Genomic DNA, 25,664 nt, shown 5'->3' on the forward strand with positions numbered 1-25,664 from the left:
GGCTCGTCCATACTGAGGCAGATTCGAGGATTTCATTTTTGTGGCAGAATGTCATTCTCTTCTGTACATGTTCTGTTTATGTTTTCACCCATTAGTCTGTCAGTAGTGGTGGGGTTTGGCGGGGGGGTTGTTCTTTTGTTTTTTTGTTTGTTTTTTGCAGGAATAGGAAGTGAACTTCCTATGCATGAACTGTACCAAGTGAGCAAAGTCTCTTGGAATACTAGTTTGAGAAACTGGTCTTTTGAGAAACTAAGGCCCTTCTAGGAAGCTGATAGGAAGTGCTATTACAGACGCTGGGGATAGATGATGGAGGCCATGCCACACATGTATTATCCTGCCGGCCATACCCATGTGGACAAGCATATGGAGGATTTCCATTGTCGTATGTGTATGGATAACTCATGACAAAACCATATGGAGAGGGTATGTAAAAACCTCCTGCTCAGGTACAATCTGTACTATAACTCATTGTATCATGTGTGGAGCCTGAAACACAAATCATCACTTGTGCATTTCACTCAGCACGCCCTTCACATGGCCCTTCCTTCCTTTCCTTCCTTCTTTCCTTCCTTCCTTCCTTTCTTTCTTTCCTTTCTTTCTTTCTTTCTTTCTTTCTTTCTTTCTTTCTTTCTTTCTTTCTTTCTTTCTCTCTCTTTCTTTTCTGTCCTTCCTTCCTTTCTTTTCTTTCTTTCTTTTGCCAGCCCTGGGGCTTGAACTCAGGACCCGGACACAGTCCTGGAGCTCCTTTTTTTTGGGGGGGGGAGGAGGGGGAGAGAGTCCGGTCATGGGGCCTGAACTCTGGGCCTGGGCACTGTTCCTCAGCTCTTCAGCTCAAGGCTAGTGCTCTACCACTTGAGCCACAGCGCCACTTCTGGCTTTTTTCTTTTTGCTTATGTGGTGCTGAGGAATCAAACCCAGGGCCTCAGGCATGCAGGGCAAGCACTCTACCACTGAGCCACCTTCCAAGCTCTCCCTGAGCTTCTTTTGCTCAAGGCTAGCACTCTACCACTTGAGCCACAGCACCTCTTCCAGCCTTTTTTGTTCATGTGGTTCTGAGGAATGGAACCCAGAGCTTCATGCATGTTGGGCAAGCACGCTACCACTAAGCCACATTCCCAGCCCCACATGACCTTTTCTATTAAGCACATTCTCTTCTAAAAATATACATGTGTTTCCAGCTACATGCTACCAGGACACAGGGTTTTCATATAAGCTTTATCATGTTTCCTGGTTTAAAAAAAAGCTATTGTGAAGATTGAAGGAGGAAGAAAGAAGAAAAATAGAGGGAAGAAAAGGAAAAGGAAAAGAGAATGAGATGTCAAAGGAAGAAAAAAGAATCCAAGTGGGGAGCTTAAGTGATGGAGAACACACAGATTTAAAGCCAATCCCAAGAGAAGAGGGGGAAAGAGTCCTTCAGTGGAAAATGGAAAAGACTAAGCTTCTCATGGCAAGCCTTCTCTGGGGATACTGAATGGATGCTGGCCCTGCCTTTCTGCAATCAATATATCCATTTACAGTGAAGCTAAAGAAAGGCTGGTGGTAATGGGGTCCCCTGCATTACCACCTCCCAGGGTCAGTGCTGTGGGAATAGGAGAGAAAGCTAAAGATGGATAAGTGACATCATGGAGTTGAGGGAGAGGCTCAGGTAGCTTCCCTTGCTGTGAATGGGATCGCAGTGAGTTCATTTCAGTCATCAGAATCAGCAGGGAATCAGACAAGGGAGAGCCAGAGGTAGAGAGAGAAGAGCTGTGAGAAGCTGAGCCACAGGGGATTCTCAGTGGCCCATAAATACACAGCAAAGGAGGAGAGACATGAGTTAGTGGCTTGCTCACTAATGTGTCATGGGGGGAGTGGAGTCCTTCGGCTGGGCCAACCATTTGCTAATGGCAAGGATAGCCAAAAAGAGAAAGTGGGAGGACTTTTGGATTGCACTTTTGTATTTTGGCTAATATGCCACAGGTGAATTTGTGTTCAGAACTGTGTAGCTTCCCTGAAATACGGTTTTCTCAGCATTTTTCTTCTGAAATGGAAGCATATGAATTTTCACCAATATAGAACTAGTGACTTCAGTTTAAAGAGACAATGTTTCCTTGTTAAGAAGGAATATTTTAGCCTGTGAGTTATTAGGAGACGATAAAAGTACTAAGTAGCATGGAGAGGCATCTTCAAAGAGTTAATGTCAAGCTCAAAACAGCCCTCCAATAAGCTTCTTTTCTCTGAGGAGCTTAATCATTGTCAGGAAATCACTCCTAGATTATACTGAGAGGTTTGATCAGAGACCAACCTAGTGATAGGACTGCTCATGACAGAAAAACCACAAGAAAGAACAGATCTGCTGTTAACAGATGAGACTGCAGGCTGAGCACCCGTGGTTCACAATAATCCTAGCTAGTCAGGAGGCTGAGATCTAAGGATTGCAGCTCAAAGCCAACCCAAGCAGAGTCCATGAGACTTATTTCCTCTTAACTGGCAAAAAGATGGAAGTAGAGGTGTGGCTCAAATGGTCAAGTGCCAGCCTTGAGTGAAAAGCCTAAAGAACAGTACTGAGTTCAAGCCCCAGTATTATCACACACACACACACACACACACACACAATATTATGAGATTCCAGGGCATGTTATATTAATTTTAAATGAGAACAAGTTTTTATAGCTTTCTACTTATATCTCCTCCCCACCCCATCCTCACCTCCTGACTATGCCTGTCAGAAGTTCATGGACTACATTCCTCTTTTTACTCTCCCATTAGAGTAAGTGAATGGAGTATGGTGCCAGCGGTTTAATTTCTCAGTATGAATCAGTACTAGGAATTTTCTTTCTGAATTAAAAATGTCATCCCAACAAGATAGCTGGATTGATGGCATTCTTGCATGTGTAATTCATCATGACTGCCGCCATATATGACATGTGTTACATATACGACATGTATAACCTATACAGCATGCATGGCATTGTAACATATATGGCATGTGTGATATAACATGACATGCATGACATAGAAGGCACTATGACATCTGACATATGTGGCATATGACAGGTATGGCATGTGTGGCACGTATGACTAATGTGGCATGTATGTAATGCGTCCCGTGCCTGACATTTAAGGTGTGTGACATGAATTGCATGTATGACATGTATAATGTGTGATGTGTGTGGCATAAGGCATGTACAGTGTGTGTCATTTATGACATGCATGGCATTTATGGCATGTGTGGCATATGACAAGTGCACGTATGTCAATAAACAATATATAATTGTATTTTGATCAATGTCTATTATATTCATGTTATAAATATACCCATGAAATCCCTTTGTATAATTCCTCTATACTATTTTTAAAGGGAAAATGAAAAAAAACTGCTTTGGGTCTTCAAATACTTGCAGATTTTCTGCTTCATTTCCCATAATTAATATCTAGTTTTATTTTATTTGAAAGCATACCTGATTTGATTTCTCTTTTTTTGTTAAAATGTGGTTTCTAGTGCAGAAATGACCTACAGTAATGGTTCCACTGAGCTTGACAATGATTTGTGCTCTGCTATTGTTTTACAAAATACTCTGCAAGTGTTAATAGTATTCAGTTAACTGATAGTGCTCTTCAGTCTAAATATGCCTTCACTCATTTTCTACCTGATGGTTCTTTCCATTACTATCTGGGATGTTGAAATTTCTAGGTATTATAAGGAATCTGTCTAGTTCTTTTTGTAGTTCTGTCATTTTTTTTCTCACATTTGGTAGTTTATGGGACACATGTGAATTAAAGCCTTTTACATCTTCTTGCATATGTATATCTATTATCAATTTTTATTATGAAATCTTTTTAATTTGTGATTATTTTTCTTGCTCTGTCTGATTTGCTTGAAATTAATAAAGGTTCTCCAGCTCTGTTCTGTGAAACAAAAAGAAAGAAAGAAAGCTGTGTTTATTTGGAGGTCACCGGCGACCCCATTTCTTCCAATGAGTCAGTCACATTCTTGGAAGGTTTGCAATGTGCAACGCGCAAGTGGAGAATGAGACAAAAAAATCGTCTTGAGCTAGCCCTAGGCCTAGATATGGTGACAGTCCCAATGGGAAGAAGGGGCGGAGGGCAGGAAGAGTAGGGAACAGTTACCAATTACAGCTCAAGATAATTCATAAGTCAACTTGCTACTCTCTGAGGAAATACTCTAGAGATAAAGGGGAGACATAAACAGTGCTGGGAAGAGAAAGTGTGGTGCTCAGAGCTGTTTTTTAAAGAAGAAAGGGGAGTCCCAAGAGATAAGCTATTCACACACACACACACACACACACACCGCCACCCCTACCATCCCTCACAGCCCACCCAGACAGACATGGGCATAACTGGGCTAAGATGCCATCACTAGCTCTAGCCCTCACTTCCTACTGTAACTAACATTTATTCAGCTCTGCATTCAACTCCCCATTTTTCATTTTCATAGAAATGTGGCTCTTCAGCTCTTTTGTTGCTGTTGTTGTTGGTCGTGGGGCTTGAACTCTGGGCCTGGGCGCTGTCCCTCAGCTCTTCAGCTCAAGGCAAGCACTTTACTATCTGAGCCACAGCACCACTTCCGGTTTTCTGAGTGGTTTATTGAAGAGTCTCATGGACTTTCCTGCCTGGGCTGGCTTTGAACCATGATCCTCAGATCTCAGCTTCCTGAGTAGCTAGGATTACAGGCCTGAGTCACTGGCGCCCAGCTTCAGCTCTTTGATTTTCATGTTTCTGTGTTCTTGATATCTTGCCTTGCATTGTACTTAAGTACCTAAAATCTTTGCTTAAGTTTTGGTGGTGGTAGTGGTGGTGTGTGTATATGTGTGTTGTGTGTGTGTTCCAGTACTGGGGTTTGAACTCACGCCCTTGAGCTCTCATTTAGCTTTTTCACTCAAAACTCTTTGCTGCTCCACCATTTGACCCACCCTTCCACTTGTTTTTTGCTGGTTAATTGGAGATAAGAGTTTCTCAGATTTGTCTACTCAGGTTGACTTTGAACTTTGATCTCAGATCTCAGACTACAGGCAAGAGCAACTTGTGCCTCACTTTGTTTTAATCATAGCAATGATAATAACTACAGGTACTGAGCCCTGTTCTGGGTGCTTTGATGAGCTCAATGATACAATGTGGCCACCAGGCAGAGACAACCACACCTAACAGTCCAAGGCACTTCCTTCCGGTCACATGTGTGCGTGTTTGTCTGTGCCTTTTTATAAAGATACCAGTAGAGTCAGTAGAAAGGTAGTCAAGGTGATGGCCCATGCCTATAAGACCAGCTCTCAGGAGGCAGAGACATCCTCTTGAGTTTGAGGCCAGCCAGGACAATTCAGTTAGTTCCGGGCCAATCTGGGTTACACAGCATAACCCTATATCAAAAATACAGTTACGGGCTGGAGACATGACTCAGGTGGTAGAGCGACAGCCAATGAGCAAAAGCAACAGATGCTGAGTGAGTTCCAGTCTTAAAAGAAAAAAATATGAACTAAAACCCATGGCATTGCTTTTTAAAATAAGTGGCCCAACAATATGAACTATATATATATTAATGTCTTTAAATTAAACATTATATACATAAAGAAATCTTAGAAGTTTGGAAGGGCAATTAAGGCAGTGGTTCCTTGTAAGAGAAAAAATCTTGGAAAACACATTGGAAATGGAAACAAATGTTCCCTCTTTTTTTTTTTGGTGGGTCAAGGGGCTACTTCTGACTGTTCCCTCCTTATCTCAGCATTTTGGCAATGCCTGCATTTGCAGTGAATACATCAGTGTTTCATAATTTTTGAAATGCAAGGAAGAGCAGTCAGGACTCCAGCAAATGAGTGGATTTGCCAGCTATGTTTACGATACACTATCTAACCTGTGTGTGAGCATGTGGGTCTGGTTCACGTGTGCATCTGGTTGCACGTGTGCACATGAAGTGTATGCATGTACACACTGCGCTCTATATACATCTTTGAATGCATGTTATATGGGATGTGTAAATATACAGGGTGTGGGCATATGTACACACATTACTTTCAGTTTATTGGTTCCTAAATTCTATGAAAACATGCAAGACTTCCTACTGAAAGATCTGGAGAGGTCTTGGGAACAAAAAGATCTGCATTGTATTTGTTTGCCCACATTGTGTGGTTGAAGTAAATTTAGAAACAAGACCCAAATTTTTAGCTCTAAATCTTCACCCCACATATTTCTTCAAAACAAACAATGCTTTGTGTTGTATTGTGGTTAGCTTATTCCACATTAAGTGTGGAAACAATTTCCCAAAACTATATAAGATTGCTTTGCTTTGGCCAGTGGCCTACTGATTTAAATGCATGCTTTGTATAGGACAATCACAATGTGAGAAATGCAGTGACTTTGTTTTTGTTTTTGTTGGCCATGGGGCTTGAACTCTAGGCCTGGATGCTGTCCCTCGGCTCTTCAGCTCAAGGCTAGTGCTATACCACTTGAGCCACACACCACTTCTGGCTTTTTCTGCTTATGTGGTACTGAGGAATCAAACCCAGGGCCTCCTGTATGCAAGGCAAGCACTCTACCACTAAGCTACCTTCCCAGCCCTTAAATAATTTTTTATTGAGATTAAATGATTACATAAATTTCACAGTATTGTGGGATAGTGATAGTTAAAGTTACAAACACATTTTAACCTTCACAAGGCAAATTGTCATTATCATGATCTATAATGTTTGTGAATTCTATGAGCTTTGACAATACAACTATTTCTTCCACATCGGGTGATATGTACATTTCTTTCCTTTTGCTTAGTGTAAGCTGTTCCCTCTTTTCCTCTCATTCCCTCCCTCCCATCGCTGCCCTTGAGTTGCTTAGTTCATTTTCATCAATGTCTAGAGCAGTTGATGGGCCTCTCTGTTGTATTTTTTCCTGTTTTCCTCTGATTCTGTGCCTTCCTCCTAGCTTCCTTCAGATGTGCACATGTATATACCATATTTGAGGTCACAAACATGGAGTCATCTAGAAATGATACAGCAAATTAAGTAGAGGTCCTGTGTTTCTTGAGTCCTGTTTACTTAGTCATATCTCCTTGCATTTTGAATTTAACAGCCACAGATCAGGGAGACCATGTGCCGTTTGTCTCTCTGATTGCAGTGACTTTTATTGAATTACACACTTTGGAATGGGGGACCTTTTAAATATATAGAAACTGAGTAGGATGGTGGTTATCAGGGGCACGGAGGAGCAGGAAATGGAGAGAAGATGGTTTGTAGGTACAAAGCTACAGTTACACACAAGGAATAATTCTAGAGAGCTAATGTACACAGTGTGAGGACTATATTTAATAATACCTATATTGTATACTGGAAATTCACTAAGAAAGAACATTTCAGGTGCTGTTACCCACTTAAAAGATAACTGCTTCTGGAAATGGATATGCTAATTTGACTATGTAAACATCATATTGTGCGCCCGAAGTATAGATAATTTAGTCGTGAAAAATAAGTGGGTGGCAAAGCATGGTGGTTCACACCTATCATCTCAGCTATCTGGGAGGTATAGAAATAGGAGGATCATAGTCCAGGTCTACCCAGGCCCAAAGGGGGAGGAGGGGAAACTACAAGATTCTATCTGAAAAATAACTAAAGCAAAAAGGGCTGGGGATATGGCTCGAATAGTAGAGCACCGGCCTAGAAAGCCTTGAGGTTCAACTCCAGTTCCACCAAAGAAAGAAAGAAAAGCAATTTAAAAATAAACGGGTGAACTTCACTGTGTATAAGTTATAGCATAAGAAAGCCGCTCACATCTTTTTAAGCTCATCTTCAGAGGAGGAGGCGTGTGATGTCGATGTATATGTGCAATGTGCAGTATCATCGAGAATGAGCTTTCCCGAGGGATGGCTCCTTTACTTCTGGTAATAGAGAGACCTACTACACTCCGGCACAGGGGAAGGAACTGAACCACCATCTACCACAGTGGTTCAGCCCCCCAGGCTGAACAAACTCTTGTCTGCTCCTCCCACAGGAGGACTACAACCAGCTGCGGCCACTCTCCTACCCCAACACCGATGTGTTTTTGATCTGCTTCTCCGTGGTCAATCCTGCCTCCTACCACAACGTCCAGGAGGAGTGGGTCCCAGAGCTGAAGGACTGCATGCCCCATGTGCCTTACATCCTGATTGGGACCCAGGTGAAAACAGGGACCATGGCTGGGTGGGGTGGGCTGCGAGAGAGACCTGTTGCTAACACCACGTTTTCTACCAAAGCTATGGAAGAGGCTCGGGCTCTTATCTCTTCCGAGAACAGATGTTCTTTAGGCATGCATGATGACTTAGTCTGGAGCAGAAAATGAAATTTATATTGACTATTTATAACTTCATATTAAATAATATGAAGCAGGAAGTTTTGATATGACCTTTCAAAAATAATCTCAAGCCAGGTGCTGGTGGCTCATGCCTGTAATCCTAGCTACTCCTCTGAGGATCGCATTTCAAAGCCAGCCTGGGCAGGAAAGTCCATGAGACTCTTATCTCCAATAAACTACCAAAAGACCAAAGTAGCTCTGTGGATCAAGTGGTAGAGCATTAGCCTTGGGCTGAAGAACTGAAGGACAGTGCCCAGGCTCAGAGTTCAAGCCCCAAAACTGACAAAAACAATAATAATCTCAACTTTTTTAAAATAACAAAATAGTGTGTGTCTTGGAGCTTGAATTCAGGGCCTGGGTGCTGCCTCTGAGCTTTTTTCCTCTGGGCTAATGCTCTACCACTTGAGCCACAGCTCCACTTCTGGCTTTTTTGATAGTGAACTTGGGATAAGCATCTCACAGACTCCTGCCTGGGCTGGCTTCAAACCACAATCCTCAGATCTCAGCTGAGTAGCTAAATTACAGGTATGTGCCACCAGGGCGCAACAGACAAAATAATTTTTTAAATACTCTTCTCTGGCCCTAAACGGGAGTAACAGAGTAAGAATATTGGCTGAACAAATTTTCTAAAACTTTTTCTAGCTGAAATCTACAGGTGTTTTAAAATCACAAAATTGGTGTGAAGATCAAAATGACCCCAGTAATCGAGATGGGCATATGATGACAGAGCTCCTTCATAACACACCAAGAGATGGAAGAGAGAAACCATTTGTTCTCCTTCTTCTTTTAAAAAACCTTGATCATCTGGATCTTAGGGAGAAAATAAGGTTGAAATACATGTACACAAGATAAACACACTTGGATGGTCAAGACCTTTCAAGTGTTTGGAAATTAATAAAGTTCCATAATTTGAATTTCCAAATTGTATACATGGATTAAAGCCTGCCCTGGCTTTTTGTAGTTTTCAATGGTCTTTGCTTTCTTAAAACCTTCAAGTACTATTCCAAAGACAGCGGAAGCCAGCAACCCTGAGGGGCTTTATGATTTTGTTTTGGTGTGATAACTCTCCCTGTTTGGTAAAAATGAAGTTTGGGTGTTTTGTTTTGTTTTGATCTTTAAGTAGTTGTATGAAGGAGTTGCCATTCAACAAAGTAGTTTATGAATACAGGGCATCTGGATCAGTGTCCCTCCTTATCCTTCTCCCCCATCCCTCCCAACCCCACCCCTTCCCTCAATGTTGGATATGCCTTGAATTTTATAACTACATCCCTCCTTCCTCTCTTTATTCATCCTCCCCCCTCCTCTTGCTCCCTCCTCCTCCTACTTGTTTGGTTTTGTTTGTGCCAGTCCTGGGTTTGAACTTAGGATCTGGTTGCTGTTCCTCTTGCTCAAAGCTAATGCTCTACCACTTGAGCCACAGTTCTACTCTGGCTTTTTGCTGGTTTATTGGAGATGAGGGTTTCATGGACTTTCCTTCCCAGGTTGGCTTTTGAACTAGGATTCTCAGATCTCAGCCTTCTGAGTAGCTAGGATTATAGGTATGAGCCACCAGCACCCAGCCGTCCTCCTTTATTTTTATTTTTACAGGTCTTGGGGCTTGAACTCTGGGCCTGATGCACTGAGCTTTTGTTTTTGCTTAAAGCTAGCCCTCTACCACTGGAGGCACATCTCCTCTTCCAGCTTTTTGGTTATTTATTAGCGATAACTGTTTCATGGACTTTCCTGCCCAGACTGGCTTCAAACCAGAATCCTCAGATATCAGCCTCCTGAGTAGCTAGGATTACAGGCCTGAGCCACGAGCACCCAGCCGATAATCCTTTATTTAAATGAAGTCTTTTGCTTTAAATTACAAATATTAGCATTTTTCCATACTGATGGAGCCTAGAAGGGACATTCAAACACATTAGGGTCATTTTTGAGCCTATTTGATCACATACACTAAGTGGAATAATTAAGAAAAACAAAAGGAGGAGAAAACAAAACGTGGCTTAGTAGTGTTGAGCGCCAGGCTCATCAATGAGCAGATTGGTTTTTCTTTAAGACACCAGGTCTGTGTGCTCACTCTCAAGTTCATATACACAGTAAAGTTGAAATGTACTCAGGATATTTAATTGAATTATCAAATCTAATATGTGCTCCCTTCCATGAAATTCTGTCTTTGCCAAGATTCATGTTTATTCATTGAAGAAACCTTCTTTGGAACTTGCTTTCCAGAGCTCTCCAGATCTTTGTTATTTGATGAATAGTCTCATAGGGAGCAAATCTCCCCCCACCCCCACCCAAAAAAAAAAAACAGATGAAGATTTGATTTGGAAAAGAAAGTGGCCAGAGCTAGGAAATAAGTACTAAATAATGAGTCATATCACTTAGGGTTAAATAAATCACCGCTGCTGTGTTGTTTTTTGCCTGGTTGTCTTTTCTGCCCTTACCAATGAAATCGAGAAATCAATCAACAAATAAAAATCACAACAGCACCAGAATTACAGCAGTAAGCCCTCAGCCCCCGGGTGACCACTTTGAAGCAGACAGTATAAAGACATGCCAGTATCTATTTACAAAGAAAACATCTTACCTTTTCAAACAGAACAAGGGCCTGGGTGATGTACTTTCTTAAAGAAAATTCTGCAAACGCAGATATTTGGGAGGCTAAAATAACTCTAGTAGGTCACAGTTAGTAAGTGGGTAAAACAAGTAAGTTCAAGCCCCGTAACTCATTCCTGTAATCCTAGCTTCTTAGGAGGCTGAAATCTGAGGATCACAGGTCAAGGCCAGCCCAAGCAGACAAATCCAAGCGATGATCTCTAATTAACAAGCAAAAAGCTGGAAATGGAGCTGTGACTCAAGTGACAGACTGCCAGTCTTGAGTCCATGCAAGAGCCCAAGGCCCTAAGTTCAAGCCTCAGTATGGTACACATACACACACATGCACAAACAGACACACAGACACAAGTTCATCATGGGTATGTTTTTTGCCAGATTGATCTCCGGGATGACCCCAAAACCTTGGCCCGTCTGCTGTACATGAAGGAGAAACCCCTCACCTATGAGCATGGTGTGAAACTTGCCAAAGCGGTACAGTCAGATTTGAACTCAGTTCTTCATGCATGCCGAAGGATGGGTGTGTTCTTGGGAATGTGTGAGCAATATAGGATTTGCTTTCCACCATGATGTGTTCAGAATCATTTTGTTCTGTATCCCCTCCTTGTGTTTGAAGGGGGCGGGAGGAGGCCATTTGGTTGGTGTTCTTGTCAGCCAGCATTGCCTGTTTCTCATTAAGAAAGAAATCTTGTGAGTCAAAACAGCTATAACACTTATTATTTTGATTTAGCAGCCTCAAGAACATCTATTGCCATGTTTAGTGGGCATTCAAGATGAACATTTGCAACTCTCATTGCTTATTATCAGTGTAACTCATTTAAATGGCCCAAGCAAGGCATTTTGTGATTTTCTTGGGAGAGACTGAGGTGAGAATCTGACAGGGTTATATTTATCCCATATTTCCTCCACGTATAATGAAAAGCCACTTCGGCTGTTGCAAACAACATACGGAAAAATAACATACACCGAAGATCAACTTGTTGGGGAATCTAAGCAGCTGCTCACAGATTAAGGCAATTTGCTCAGAGCTGGATCTGTTTTCCCAGACCTTTCTTCATTCTTGAGAGTTTACCAAGATAACAACTGCGTGGAGGAAATACTTCACAAAGAATTTGCCAGCCCACAAATCTTGGCCTCTCTGTTAACCACAAGACATCTGCAAAGCAGCCACTAAAATGGACACAAGTAATCCATGAACAAGGAGGCGTATAAAAATCACACTCCCATCATTTCAATTCATTCCCCTACTGAATTAATCATAAATCCACTGATCCAAGTAGGCTTTACATTTTTCTATTTTACTTTCTTTTCTTCTTCCTCCCTCCCTCCACCACCCAGCCACACATTAGGTATTGAATTCAGGATTTCACAGTTGCTAGGCAAGGATTCTATCTAGCACTTGGAACACATCCGGAGGCCCTTTTGCTTTGGTCCATTTTGTAAGAGTCTCACACTTGTGCCCACGCTGGATTCAGATATGTGCTATTAGGCTTGGCTTTGTTTTACTTTGTAAGAAAGTAACCCTGAAAAATGCATTCCCTGGGGAGTTAGAAGTCTCTCTCTCTCTCTCTCTCTCTCTCTCTCTCTCTCTCTCTCTCTCTCTCTCTTTTTCTCTCTCTCTCTCTCTCTCTCTCCACACACACACACACCAGTTCATAACAATATTAACTACAAGCTGAGTACAGTAGATCAAACCTGTAATCCTAGATACTCACTTGGTGGAAGTCAGGGGATCACGGTTGGAAGGCAGCCTGAGTGTGAAAAATTCTCCATTGGTTGAGCTATTCCATCTCAACTGGAGATGGTAGTGTGCCTGTTGTTCCAGAAGAAGCACCATGTCTGGGTGCAGAAGCACATGTTTGTCATCCAGTGGCAAAGAAGCACAAATAGGAGGATTACAGTTCAAGCCAATCTAGGTCTAAAGAAAATAAGCCTCACAAAAATAAGCAATGAACAAAGGGGCTGGGAATATGGCTTAAGTGTAGTAGAACATCTACTGAACAAGCATAACACTCTGAGTTCAAACCCCAATACCACCAAAAACAATGTAGTATGCATCTTCTTTTCAAGGTCATTTATAGATGACAAAAAGTGAATAAAAAGAAATCAAATAAGATGTCCTTAGGCACTGCACTCACAAGCACATTTCAGGAATGCCAGACTCTTCCTACTTTTGTGAACAGTCATGTGAACAGTCCAATTCCAGCCATTGTAAGAGGATTTTTGCTTGGTTTTAGTTGTTGTTTTGTTTTGTCGGTCAGGGACCTTGAACTCAGGGCCTGGGAGCTGTCCTGGAGCTTTTGTGCTCAAGGCTAGAGCTCTACCACTTTGAGCCATAGCTCCACATCAGTTTTCTGGTGGCTAATTGGAGATAAGGGTCTTTCCTGCCTGGGCTGGCTTCAAACTGCAATCCTTAAATCTCAGCCTCCTGAGTAGCTGGGATTACAGACCTGAGCCACCAGAGCCCAGCTTAACCCCGAGTTCTTAGGACACTAAGCATTTTAACAAATTTTCCCATAATTCAGGCTCACAATAATCCCCATACATCCAGAGAAAGTCTCACTTCATCAATCAGGGGTCTGGAAGGAGACACACATTTGACTCACACCCCTAACAATAACAAAGAAGTCCCCATCCAGCTCTGTGACACTGCTGCATGGGCCTCAGACCAGAAATGCCATATGCATTTCTGCTGGGAGCATGAATGCTTCCTCCTCCCCAAGCATTCCTTCAACCTCAGCCACTCCCATTACCACACTTAACACAGAGCTCTAGAAATAATTACACAGCATCCTAGCACGAGGTCCCCGGACCTCTCTCCCACCTTTATCCCATCAGCTTCCTTTCCTCATTTCTCACTTGGGAGGTTTTGGGGGTTGGGGGGGTTCCTCCCCCACTCCAAAGAAGTTACTCTAAAGCCTCCCATCTCATTTCAGACTTATTTTAAGAAGAATGGCTGAGCTCTCCAATTTCCTGCCTTTTTCCAGTCTCTCCTAGCAACTGCACTCTGCTAGACAATCAGGTTCAGCTTACAAAATCCAATTTAGAGGAAAAGCCAAACAAGGTTTTTAACTTGTTTCATCCCAATTCCTGTAATTATAGAGATGCTTTAAGTGTCTCTAGTCTTTGCTTCTCCGGCCAGTAGTTGATTATAAGAGCTAGCATGGACAGAGTGTTCATAATGTGCAAGGCTGCAGGGCCATTGCTTTACATGATTCATCATAATTACTCCTCACAGCCACCCCCAGAGGGGTATATAGGAGTACCACTGCTTTCCGAGAGGAAACTGAGGCTGATGGATGGACACATAGCTAGAAAGCAGCAGAGCGGGAGTAGGAAACAATGCTTGAACCACAGAGTTTTGTTTGCCTCCTTCCTCTAAGAAACCCTTAGGTTTGGAATGTCTCTTGGTTGTTGCTTGTTTGGGGTTTTGTTTGGTTTGTTCTGGTACTGGGGTTGGACCTAAGGTTTGGAAACTGTCCCTTAGCTCCTTCACTCAAGGCCGTGCTCTACCATTTGAGCCATAACTACACTTCTGGTTTTGTTGGTGTTTAACTGAAGATAAGTCTCACAGACTTTCCTATCTAGGCAGGCTTCAAAGCACAATCCTCAGATCTCAACTTCCTGAGCAGCTTGGATTACAGGTGTGAGCCACCAGTGCCCCCGTTCAATTATTGTTTTTAATCCTCAGCCTACACTTATATAAATGTCCATAGACTGCTACTAGAACTATTCAAAATAAGCACCTACTTATGTCCCAGGTACCATTCTGGATACTACAGATGAGCTCAAGGATTAACATTGGGCATTCTTTCTCATTTCCATCTGATGAAGCCCAAATATGACTTCTTAAGTTCAGATTTATTACTTTTTTTGTTTTTGTTTTGAGACAGGGTCCAGGCTGACCTTGAACTCACAATTTTCTTCCTGTTCTGGAACTAGGTGTGCACCACCACACCCAGCTTAAACTTCCTATATTATTTCTTCATACGACTCTTTCCTGTTTTTCTTCTGGCTCATCTCTGGCTTCTCTTCATCCTCTCCCACCATCTTCTTCACCTTATGCCTTCTGTTTTTGTCACTCTAACTTGACACCTGTTTCCCTTGGGTTTTTAAATGCCCAGATGGGATTAAAAGCAGCAAAAACACTGTGTCAGTGTTAGTTGATGAGGAGCTAGTAGAGTCTTCCATCCTGCCTTGTATGCAGGGACGCAGGGGCCTGCCCTGTCGACCATCTCCTTTTCTTCCCTGGTTATGGCAGGCAGGTCAGTTCACCACAAGCATGGCCCATAGGCCAGAAGCAGAGAGAGCCAGGCAAATAAGCACATGGCATGATGGGGCAGAGTGACAGGCCCAGGCAAAGCACATGGACACACTCCAAGAAGGAAGGGCCCAGAAGAGGCTTCCCAACACAGCAGACATGTCAGCTGGGGATCCTCCACCCTAAGGTGGACAAAAACAGGCAGGGACACCAGTGTTCAGAGGCATCTTCTCAGGCACAGCTTCCAGTGTCCTGGAAACTGATCAGTCACTTTACCCACAGAGAGCCTGATCAATTCACACAAGTTTGGATGCTAGTACTGGGGCTTGAACTCAGGACCTCGTACTCTTGCTCAGCTTTTTTTTTTTGGTCAGTCATGGAGGCTGACCTCTGGGCCTGGACACTGTCCCTCAGCTCTTCAGCTCAAGGCTAGCACCTTATCACTTGAACCACAGCATGAATTCCGGCTTTTTTCTGCTTATATGGTGCTGAGAAATCGAACCCAGAGCCTCATGCATGCGAGGCAAGCACTCTACCACTGAGCCAACTTCCCAGCCCCTTGCTCTTTTGCTCTTAAGTCTAGCACTCTACTTCTAGTCATACGTCCACTTCCAGCTCTTCGCTGGCTAATTGGAGATGATTTGGACTCTGGTCTTTAGATCTCAGCCTCCTGGAAGCAAGGATTACAAGCATCAGGCACCAGCACCTGGCTCACACTGTTTGTTTGCCAGTCCTGGAGCTTGAACTCAGGGCCTGGGCATTGTCCCTGAGCTTCTTTTGCTCATGGCTAGTACTCTATCACTTGAGCCACAGTGCCACTTCTGGTTTTTTCTGTTTATGTGGTTGGTACTGAGGAATTGAACCCAGGGCTTCATGCATGCTAGGCAAGCATTGTACCACTAAGCCATATTCTCCCAGCCTTACCCAGGTATTTTTAATGTGCTTTAGTAGCCAACATTGAACTCGTTGGTCACACATTAACACTCTGGCATTTTCTGTGCGCTGATGACATGTTTCCCAGCTTTGGAAACAATTACATTTCAGCTATTATGTAAAATTATCAGAAAAGTGTCTTCCTTATTTATAGCTCCAGTCTCTTTTTTTCTTGAAAATATGTCCATTTGCAGAAAAGTGAGACTTTTATCTCCAATTAACCGCTCAAAAACAAGAAGTGGCACTGTGGCTTAAGTGGTAGAGTTCTAGCCTTGAGCTGAAGAGCTCAGGGACAGCACCCCGGTGGAGTTCAAGCCCCACTTCCAGCTAAAAGAAAGAAAGAAAACATGTCCATTTGGTAAAGCATGTTGCAGATTGCTAGCATGCATGTCCAAACAAGGATCCCCAAACCCTGAGCTCTTGCAGATGGATTCTAAACATATTGCTGAATACATCACTCCAAAAAGATTGCTGCCCTAGAAAAAAGTTCTCAAAAAAGTTCTCTGTTTCACATTTGATGACACAAATGGATTTTTTTTCCTTCATGGCTGTTAATATAGCTCTGCTTCTTCCCTGAACCAACAGGAATTCCTCTCTCCAGCCCTCGGGAACGTAAAATGTGGGACCAGTACGCACCTCAGAATCGATTCTCTTTCTTACACATCAACATCTGCTGGCTACTTTCCCAGGAACTCAGAATATTATGCTAACCTCATTACATAACCATGCCTTTATCTACTGTCGCATTAACTTCAGTGAGGTCAGAATGGGGAGAGACAAGTTCAGGCTCATCCGGCACCATCCAATAGCAGAGTCTCATCTGCTGGCAGTTGGCGGTGCTTTGGGAAAGGAGAAAAGAGGGGTCCACCCATCCTGCAGGACCCCTCACACCACCATCCTGCTAGGCTGCACAGTGAAAGCAGAGTTCAGCTCAGTTCAGAGTTCAAAGTTCAGGATCAGCTTGGTAGGAAGTCCGTCCATATACCCCCCTCTTCTGCCATGGTGGCCCCAGGGTCCCTTCTAGGTATTTAGCATGATGGACAGGAGCTGCCTTGATAAACAATAGGTTCCCTCACTAAATGTTTGTACGCCCCTCTCCCCACCCCGCCTCATGTTTATATCAAGCATCAACACTGCACCAAATATAACAGATTATATTTCCTGACAGGATTAGGAAAAATAGTCTCTGCCTTCTACTCCTCTTTCACAACCTACTGTTTTCCATTACTTTTTAAAAGGAAGCTATTTCCTCATCTAAAGGTCAAACTGTGGTCAAGATAAAAACCACGAGACAAGTTTACAATACCCAGTGATGGTTTCAGTACCATGCTTTTGATATTTTCTTTTGGCTTATTCTTGTCATTAAAAAAAAAAAAAAAAAAAAAGGCAGCTGGGCGCTGGTGGCTCACGCTCAGGAGACTGAGATCTAAGCATCACAGTTTGAAGCCAGCTAAGGCAGGAAAGCCTGAGACTCTTATCTCCAATGAACTAACTACTCAGAAAAAGCTGGAAGTGGCGCTGTAGTAGTGGTAGAGTGCTAGCCTTGAGCAAGAGAAGCTCAGGGACAGCACCCAGGGCCTCAGTTCAAGCCTCAGGACTGGCACGCGCGCGCGCGCGCACACACACACGCACGCACGCACGCACGCGCACACACACGCACGCACGCACACACACGCACGCACGCACGCACACACACAGAAGTGCATAGTATCTATTGGAGAAGTTAGAAAGTAATTTCCAGGCCCAGCCAAAACCACTCTATTTCATATAAGTCTTTGTATCTGTGGCCTTTCCAATGCGTGACTTAACCTATTTATCTGTCTTCCTGACCAGATCATCCCAGGGCTGAGTGATAAGGGTCTCGGTTACCACCTGCAAAGGCCCAGAATTGAAGTCTGGTCTTCTTACTTCCTACCTAACGCCCTGGAACAGTCTGTTTTGGAGCTGCGCCTACTCTAGTCTGAGCTAAACAGGTTTTTCCCTCGTCCACACATTGCAAATGGACTGGCCACAGCCAAACATGTTCTCAGCAGTGTCCTGTTTGGCCCACAGGATGGTTTTTATAAATAACTAAATATTAAATATCCAACTTCCAACTCCTCTTGAACAATACAGACTTGAGCAGCCATGACCCAGCCTTCCCCTAGGGAGACAGGGAAAGAGCACCCCCCCCCCCCCCCAGGACGCAGGCTTCCCCTCCCACCACGGCCTCACTGCTCCATCATCCCACTCCACACTGCTTTATTTGTCGATGTAGCAGCTGGCCTCGGTGGGCATGGGATTCTGCTACCCTGTTGTAACTGCTCATCGCCAGACTTGGCAAGCAATCACCATCCAGCCAGACTCCTCTGAATCACCTTTAACGTGCCAAAGTTAGTCTTACTATATGAAATGAAAAATAAAAGTTTTTCTCCAGATGCTTTCCTCTGAGGAGAGCCACCCTGCTGGCGTCTCCTGAGCTTGTGGGCAATCACACCCCTGATCTCCTTCGGTGAAGCTGTCTGCCAAACAAGCTGTGGTTTTCTTCAAGAAAGCTTACAGTTCTGGCTTGGCTTGCTGCTTCTCTTGAGGATTCTATGATTATCGAATATACTGTCGTCATAAAATTAACCAAAAGCTTTGAAATGAAGCTCTAAACAAGCACAAAATACTTTACCCTTAATGTACAGACTGGGTATAGGGTATATACTCCCACCACTGGGGAGATAGAAGTTAGAGGATCATAAGTTCTAGGTTAACCTTAACTACATAGTGAGTTCCAGGCTAGTCTGAGCTATATAGTGAAACTCTGACTCAAAATATCCAAGAGCATGGGCTGGGAAGGTGGCTCAGAGGTAGAGCGCTTGCCTTGCATGCATGAGGCCCTGGGTTCGATTCCTCAGCACCACATAAGCAAAAAGAAAAAAGCCGGAAGTGGTGCTGTGGCTCAAGTGGTAGAGCGCTAGCCTTGAGCTGAAGAGCTGAGGGACAGCACCCAGGCCCAGAGTTCAGGCCCCACAACCGGGCCTCCCAAAAACAAAAACAAAAATAAAAAATGCAAGAGCTAAGCCAGGCGGTCAGTGGCTCACACCTATAATTGTAGCTACTTGGGAGACTGAGATCTAAAGATCATGGTTCAGAGCCAGCCCAAGCAGGAAAGTCAGTGAGACTTGAATCTCCAATTAGGTACAAAGGCGGAACTGTGGGGCTGGGAATGTGGCTTAGTGATAAGAGTGCTTGCCTAGCAGGCATGAAGCCCTGGGTTCAATTCCCCAGTACCACATAAACAGAAAAAGCCAGAAGTGGCATGTGGCTCAAGTAATAAGAGTACTAGCCACGAGCAAAAGAAGTTCAGGGACAGCACCCAGGCCCTGAGTTCAAGCCCCCAGGAATGGCCAAAGAAAAAGTGGAGCTGTGGCTCAAGTAGTGGAGCACTAGCCTTGTGGAAAGAAAAAACTCAGAGACAGAGTCTAGGCCCTGAGTTCAAGTCCCAGGATCAGCGCAAGAAGGAAAGGGAAGGGAAAGGAAGGGAAGAAAGAACAGGGAGAGAAGAAGAAAAGGAGGAGGAGGAAGAGGAGGAGGAGGAGGAGGAAGAGGAGGAGGAGGAGGAAGAAGAGGAGGAGGGGAGGAGGAGGAGGAGGTGGGAGAGGAGGAAGAGGGAAGAGGAGGAGGAGGAAGGCAGGCAGGCAGGCAAGGGCTTAGGGTATACTTCAGTAGTAACTGCATATAGCATAAGGCCCTGGGTTGGAGCCCCAGCACCCCAAAATAAATAAATACAGCCTATACCCCGACAAGGAAGATGTCTCTGTCAATAAATTATTTTAAATGTTTATATCTTCTAATTTCTTAAAGTATATAAGTATGTTAATACTAGATAAAAATACCTACCCGATATTACCTTGTTAAGTGATGACCTAGCAGAAGTCCATGCGAGCCCAGAATGACCTGAGGCCCTATCACTCACTCCTTTCTACATGCTTTCTCTGCCAGGCTACCTCTCTGCCTTCACACCCAGGAAATGCATTTCACTTGAACTTGACTTTCACATTCCTCAGACAAATGAGAAGCTGTTACAAACAGCATCACGAAACCCTAATCTTCACAAAACATATTCAAAGACTACTGCTTGTTTTAAATCTCCTCTTAGTTTTTTAAAATAGATTTATTGTTTCATATTCTTCCATCAGGAACAAATAGTGGTGGATCACTTTAGGAATCTGCTTGCCAAAACTGACATACAACTTACTGCTTTCCCATACAAATGTAGAAAAATGGAAGCCAGTGCCCGTAATCCTCCTCAGCAAGCTGAGATCCTAAGAACCACAGGTCAAAGGCAGCTCAGGCAGAAGCTTCCACAAGGCTCTGTCTCTAAGGCTCCGTCTCTTAGAGACAGCCTAAACAAGCAAGCTGAAATGAATGAAAGGCCCTAAGTTCAAACCCCAGTACCAGCACACATACACAAAAAGAAAGGGTGTTAAAAAAAAAAAAAACATATAGAGTAGCCAATGAAAATTAGAATGTCAAAAAACAAAAAGGCAGGATCCAGACCAAACCCTGGCTATTTGTGAAAGAGACTCACAAACAGAACATGATAGGTAGAGTTGGCAAGCTCATAGGTGCTTGTTTTTATTGTGTGGGGTTTTTATTCTCTCTCTCTCTCTCTTTTCCCCTCATTCATGGCTTTCTGTCTGTGTTTAAGATCGGAGCCCAGTGCTACTTGGAGTGCTCAGCCCTGACGCAGAAAGGTCTCAAAGCAGTTTTTGATGAAGCACTCCTCACCATCTTCCACCCCAAGAAGAAGAAGAAAGGCTGCCGGGCATGTTGCAGTGGCTGTTCCGTTGTCTGAAGTGTCCTGACTGACAAGACCTCCAGCCCCAGTACAGGGCATGACCATACAGGAAGTCCTGCCCACCAGGAGAGTCCTCCACCTGCTAGCCATCCTGAGCACAGCGCCCTGCCGACCAGCTGCCCTTTCCCACACTCCCTCAGGACCCTGCTGCACAAGGTGGATGTGAGGTCAGAGGTCATCCAACAGGGTCCATCTCCGGCTCATGAACTCAAGCTGATAGGAAATTGTCGCAGGAAAATCAAAGGAGTGCTGGTTCCTGAACTGTGGCCTTATTCCCTGTCTCCACAAAACCTGAGGATACAACACTAACCTTTCCTCTTTTGCTCATGTGTCTTATATGCATTTATATTACAAGCAATTGCCTAATTTCCAACTTCCTCAGGCCTTAACAAATCCATACCAAAGTAGCCTAAGGACATGGGAGTGGATGGATGTTCATTGCTATTTTCAGCAGGTTTCAACCAACTTATGAGAATCAATGTGTGTTTCTGAATGCCTGATTGTAAGGAAACTTTAAAAACACTTTTATAAATTTACAGAGCCATAAGTTTTAAACCTGGTGGGAACAAGACACTACGATATTGCAAGTCAACAATTTTGCCAAAGATTTTTAACCTATAAATTGCTTACATTGATAGGTGGCTGCTTTTTCCCATATCATATGATCATGAAAACTAAAGATAAACTGTGTTTAAGAAAGTAGTTCTTCTTCTTTTCATCCAAGTCAACAAGGGCAAGAATATGCTGGATCTTTGAAAATATTGTGTGTGTCTGAGTCTGTGTGTGTGTGTGTGTGTGTGTGTGTAGACATGTACACACCAGTACTGGGTCTTGAACTCAGGGCCTGGGCACTGTCCTTTAGCTTTTACAAGCTCAAGACTGATGCTCTATCACTTGAGCCATACCTCCGCTTCTGGCTTTTTGCTGGTTAATCGGAGATAAGAATCTGAAAATTACCTTCCTGAGCTGGTTTTGAACTATAATCCTCAGATCCCAGCCTCCTGAGTAGCTTGGATTACAGACATGAACCACCAGCACCTGGCTGATCAAATATTCTTTTCTGAGCTCAGTGGCCTCTCCTGCTCCCTCTCTTCCTCCTGTAATTTTACACTCTCTCCAGTCCAATGTCTTCTGTTCTCTCCAGTCATAACCTAACCTGACCTAACCAAAGGATTTGCACAGTAGGCATGGAAAAGCAAGAATCTCAAAATCCTAAAGGTCAGGTGAAATACCTCCATAGTTCTACCTGTAACTCCAAGTGCTCCTCAGCTTGTTCCTTATGAGGTCCCACTGTGTTTGAGTGACACCTTCCAGTTACAACCAAGATGAATGATTGCCTCTCTCCTTCCCAATGCCTCACCCTTCCTCAGAAACACTTCTCCATAGAACAAGGACTTTATCCTTGAGGAAGGAAAGGCTGAGGAACCATGTGCTGTCTCTACATGAATCCAGACACCCAGGACATCCGTACCATCATGTGAGTTAGTTCCTACCATTTAATTAGAGGCTATCTTGCCTTCTAAATAATCTTTGATTCTTGGAATCTCCCATATACTTAACTTTTTTATGTTGTTGCATAAAGAAAGTATAGCTTGGCAGTATGAAATTACACCAACTTTTCCAGTTTCAAGCTCCCTCTGTTGAGAAAAGCCAGTCACTGGTAGTCTCTCCCCCTCCCGAAGGAACGACACAGAAAATAATTTGGTGATATAGATCATTTCTCTTAAGACCGTCCCTGAAATCTTTGTCACTTGAGTTCTGTTTGGCATTTCTGGTATGTGGTGGCCCTTCTACATTTCAAGTATTATTTCACTTTTCAATCCACCTAAACTGTTTGATATTTTCATAAGCAAATACATACACGTGTGCATATGTACATACGTGTGTACACACACGTGCATATACACATACATATATATGTATAAATACATACACATACACAGAGGCAAATATACACCCCTAAAAGGAAAGTTTTATAAATCAGAGCTTGACATTCGGGGAGGAGGATTTCTGCCTTGGCTAAGGGGAAATCAATTGGGTGTTGGAATTGTCCCTGCTGAGGTTACTATTCATCCTTGGTACACAATAAAGATCCTTTAGCCCTGTAATACAGGCAGCACGTGGGAGCCAGCTCTATCACATTATGACAGAGTCATGGCTTGCTAAAGAGCCACTCCTCACTGATGTGATGAAAAACTGAAAGCAGTGTGTTTGCTCTGGTCAAGGAGAATTTTCTAGCCGTGTGCATTCACCAGGCAAATGGCTCCACAGGTCAGCATCTTCTCCCTGGGCCCCAGGGATCAACGCATTCCTGGCAGGAAGCTCACTCTCTCAACGAGAACCTGAACCCCAACAAGAGCCTGTGGGTGTCAGGCTGCTGTACAGACTCGGAAGGGGTCATAGGAGCCAATTACTAAATAAAAGAAAGCCGTGATGAGCAAAGCCACTTCATGAGGTGATGTCATCCCACCAAATTAATCATTACCATGGTCATGAGAGTGTGTGCTATGAAATTGCTCAGAAACTATAAATAGAAAGAGACTGACATCTGAAGGAAGATTCACTCGTGGTCTGTACTGTATTCACAAGTCAGCCAGCAGCAGCTGATCTCCAGAACAATCTTCTGGGCCTCAGATGGATGATCTCACAGGGCCATCCCTCAGAGTCAAATGAGAAATTAACTCCATGGATCAAAAGAGAGGTCTTTTGGCTGAGCTAGGCAAACATCAGCTTTTCTGCCACATTGTGTGTGTGTGTGTGTGTGTGCCAATACTGGGCCATGAACTCAGACTTGGGTGCTATCTTATAGCTTTTTCTCTCAAGGAGGGTACCTACCCTTGAGGCACATCTCCATTCCCAGTTGTGTGTTTGTTTTGTGGTGGTTAATTGGAGATGAGTCTCATGGACTTTACTGCCTGGGCTGGCTTTGAACCTCTAATCCTTTCATCTCAACCTCTTGAGTAGCCAGGATGATAGGCGTGAGCCATAGGCACCCAGATCTCTAGCCACAGTTTGAACACATAACTTTAGGTAGCTAGGCTAATCTAAGCAACGTCAATCCATCCAATTACTAGTAAACTAGAGACTAAGATTTAATCTATGTACAAATGCCTGGAATCCAGCAGGAACAGCAATGTAATTCCCAACCTAACAGCTCAATCAAGCAGCTAGTTGGACAGATTTTATTTTTCCACTCAGATAGTTGACTAATAAGATGAATGGACTCCTTGGGCAAATTAATTGGGCTTATTTATTCACACCTGGTGCTCTACCACTTGGCCCATGCCTCCTCTCCTCCTTAGGCTAGTATGGAAGTTAAAAAAAAAAAAGGAAGAAGGCATAAGTCAACACTATGCCCATGGTAAGAAATCTGGACTGATTTCTGCTGAGAAACACTTCTCAAAGAGCAACCACAGACAACAGTATCTATAGCAACCCTACACTAGGAAGTGCACTGGTGGGCAGGAAGAAGGTTTTGATCCCAAAGCTTCAGTTGGCAATGCCTGATGCTGATGGCAAAGAAAAGTGCCAAATGAAGCCGACACATTCCATTTTCATCGGACAGTCGGTAAAGGAAATAGTGTTTCAAATGATAGCAAAAGAGCAATTGCAGCTATCTTCTCGATTTTAGGAAACCTTAAAAACTAAATATGGAGTTTGAATCCAACAGAAATGTGATGCGTTACAGTCAAAGCACCTGTAAGCACTTCTCAGTTAGTGAGTGTCTTCAAGGAGAAATATTTGATTTGAGGCAAGACTCCTAGGATACCATATGACTCAGGCTGTCACAGTGGAACAGCCTTTAATCTCAGCACCTGGGAGGCCAAGGAATCAGGGTCTCAAATTCAAGGCCAGTTTGACTATGTAGGAAGACTGTCTCCATTTTTTTTAAAAAAAATGATATTCTGTCATATCCACAAAAGTAAGCTCATTCATGAGACCAACATGCTAGATGAGTCCAAACCGTGGTGGTTTTTAAAAGGCATACTTAACATCGTGCTAGAGATAATATCTCACAAGACATGTTTCTTCTTAAATCCATCCAGCTGCAATGATGTGGATGTGTGCTCTCCCCACTGAGAGAACCAGTGATCTTCAGCTAGCTCCCCAGGAGTCTTTGAATAGCTGTCCAAGTACAAATGAGGATCCTCACAAAATGTCATCTCAGGACTAATAGAAGCAGAAAAGAAAAGGCAAAGGTCAGGGTAACTGGATTTCTTACCAAGAAAGCCAGGCACTTAAAAGAAAAAAAGAAAACATTGGGAGAATAGAGTGGAAGCTAAAGGCAAAACACACGGCCCAGCCCCCAGAGGCTCAGGGAGGGTAAGAATACCGATGTGGACACCCCCTTGCTCACCTGCAGCAGCCCTGCATGAGTGCTAGGTAACTCCAATCACAAGTGGACCCTTGGGGTATTTAAATACAGGGTGGACCCTAACCCTTTCACCTTCTCTGCTTGTGTATGGCACATAGTCAAGGGACACTTACGGAGACCTCTGAGTGAATTAATTTAGACTTTGAAAGCTTCCTTGAGCTCATGAACAGGACTTCAAAACGGGGGAGGGGGGAATAACCTTGAGATACCCAGGGGAAAAAAAAGCCATATGAATCACTTCAGTGAGATACTTCCATATAGAAAGAGGATGTTTACTATACACAAACGCAATAACACAATGATGCACTCATTCATGGTCAACAAAGACCAAAAAGGAAACTGAGGCACCAAGCTCTCTCGGC

At 43.5% G+C, this 25,664-nt stretch overlaps 1 protein-coding gene across 1 annotated transcript in view; it reads left to right on the forward strand.

The window, feature by feature from the left end:
- Rhoj (ras homolog family member J) overlaps positions 1 to 21,629 on the forward strand; it is a 91,271-nt gene extending 69,642 nt beyond the window's left edge. The window contains exons 3-5 of the mRNA XM_042682534.1: positions 7,969 to 8,133; positions 11,284 to 11,379; positions 20,778 to 21,629. Of these exons, the coding sequence (XP_042538468.1) occupies positions 7,969 to 8,133; positions 11,284 to 11,379; positions 20,778 to 20,924 (408 nt within the window). The 3' untranslated portion in view covers positions 20,925 to 21,629. The remainder of the gene's footprint in view (positions 1 to 7,968; positions 8,134 to 11,283; positions 11,380 to 20,777) is intronic.
- The last annotated feature ends 4,035 nt before the right edge of the window (positions 21,630 to 25,664 follow it).

The sequence above is a fragment of the Dipodomys spectabilis genome, unplaced genomic scaffold (genome assembly GCF_019054845.1).
Source record: "Dipodomys spectabilis isolate Male_0828 unplaced genomic scaffold, ASM1905484v1 ptg000073l, whole genome shotgun sequence".
Classification (NCBI taxonomy): Eukaryota; Metazoa; Chordata; class Mammalia; order Rodentia; family Heteromyidae; genus Dipodomys; species Dipodomys spectabilis.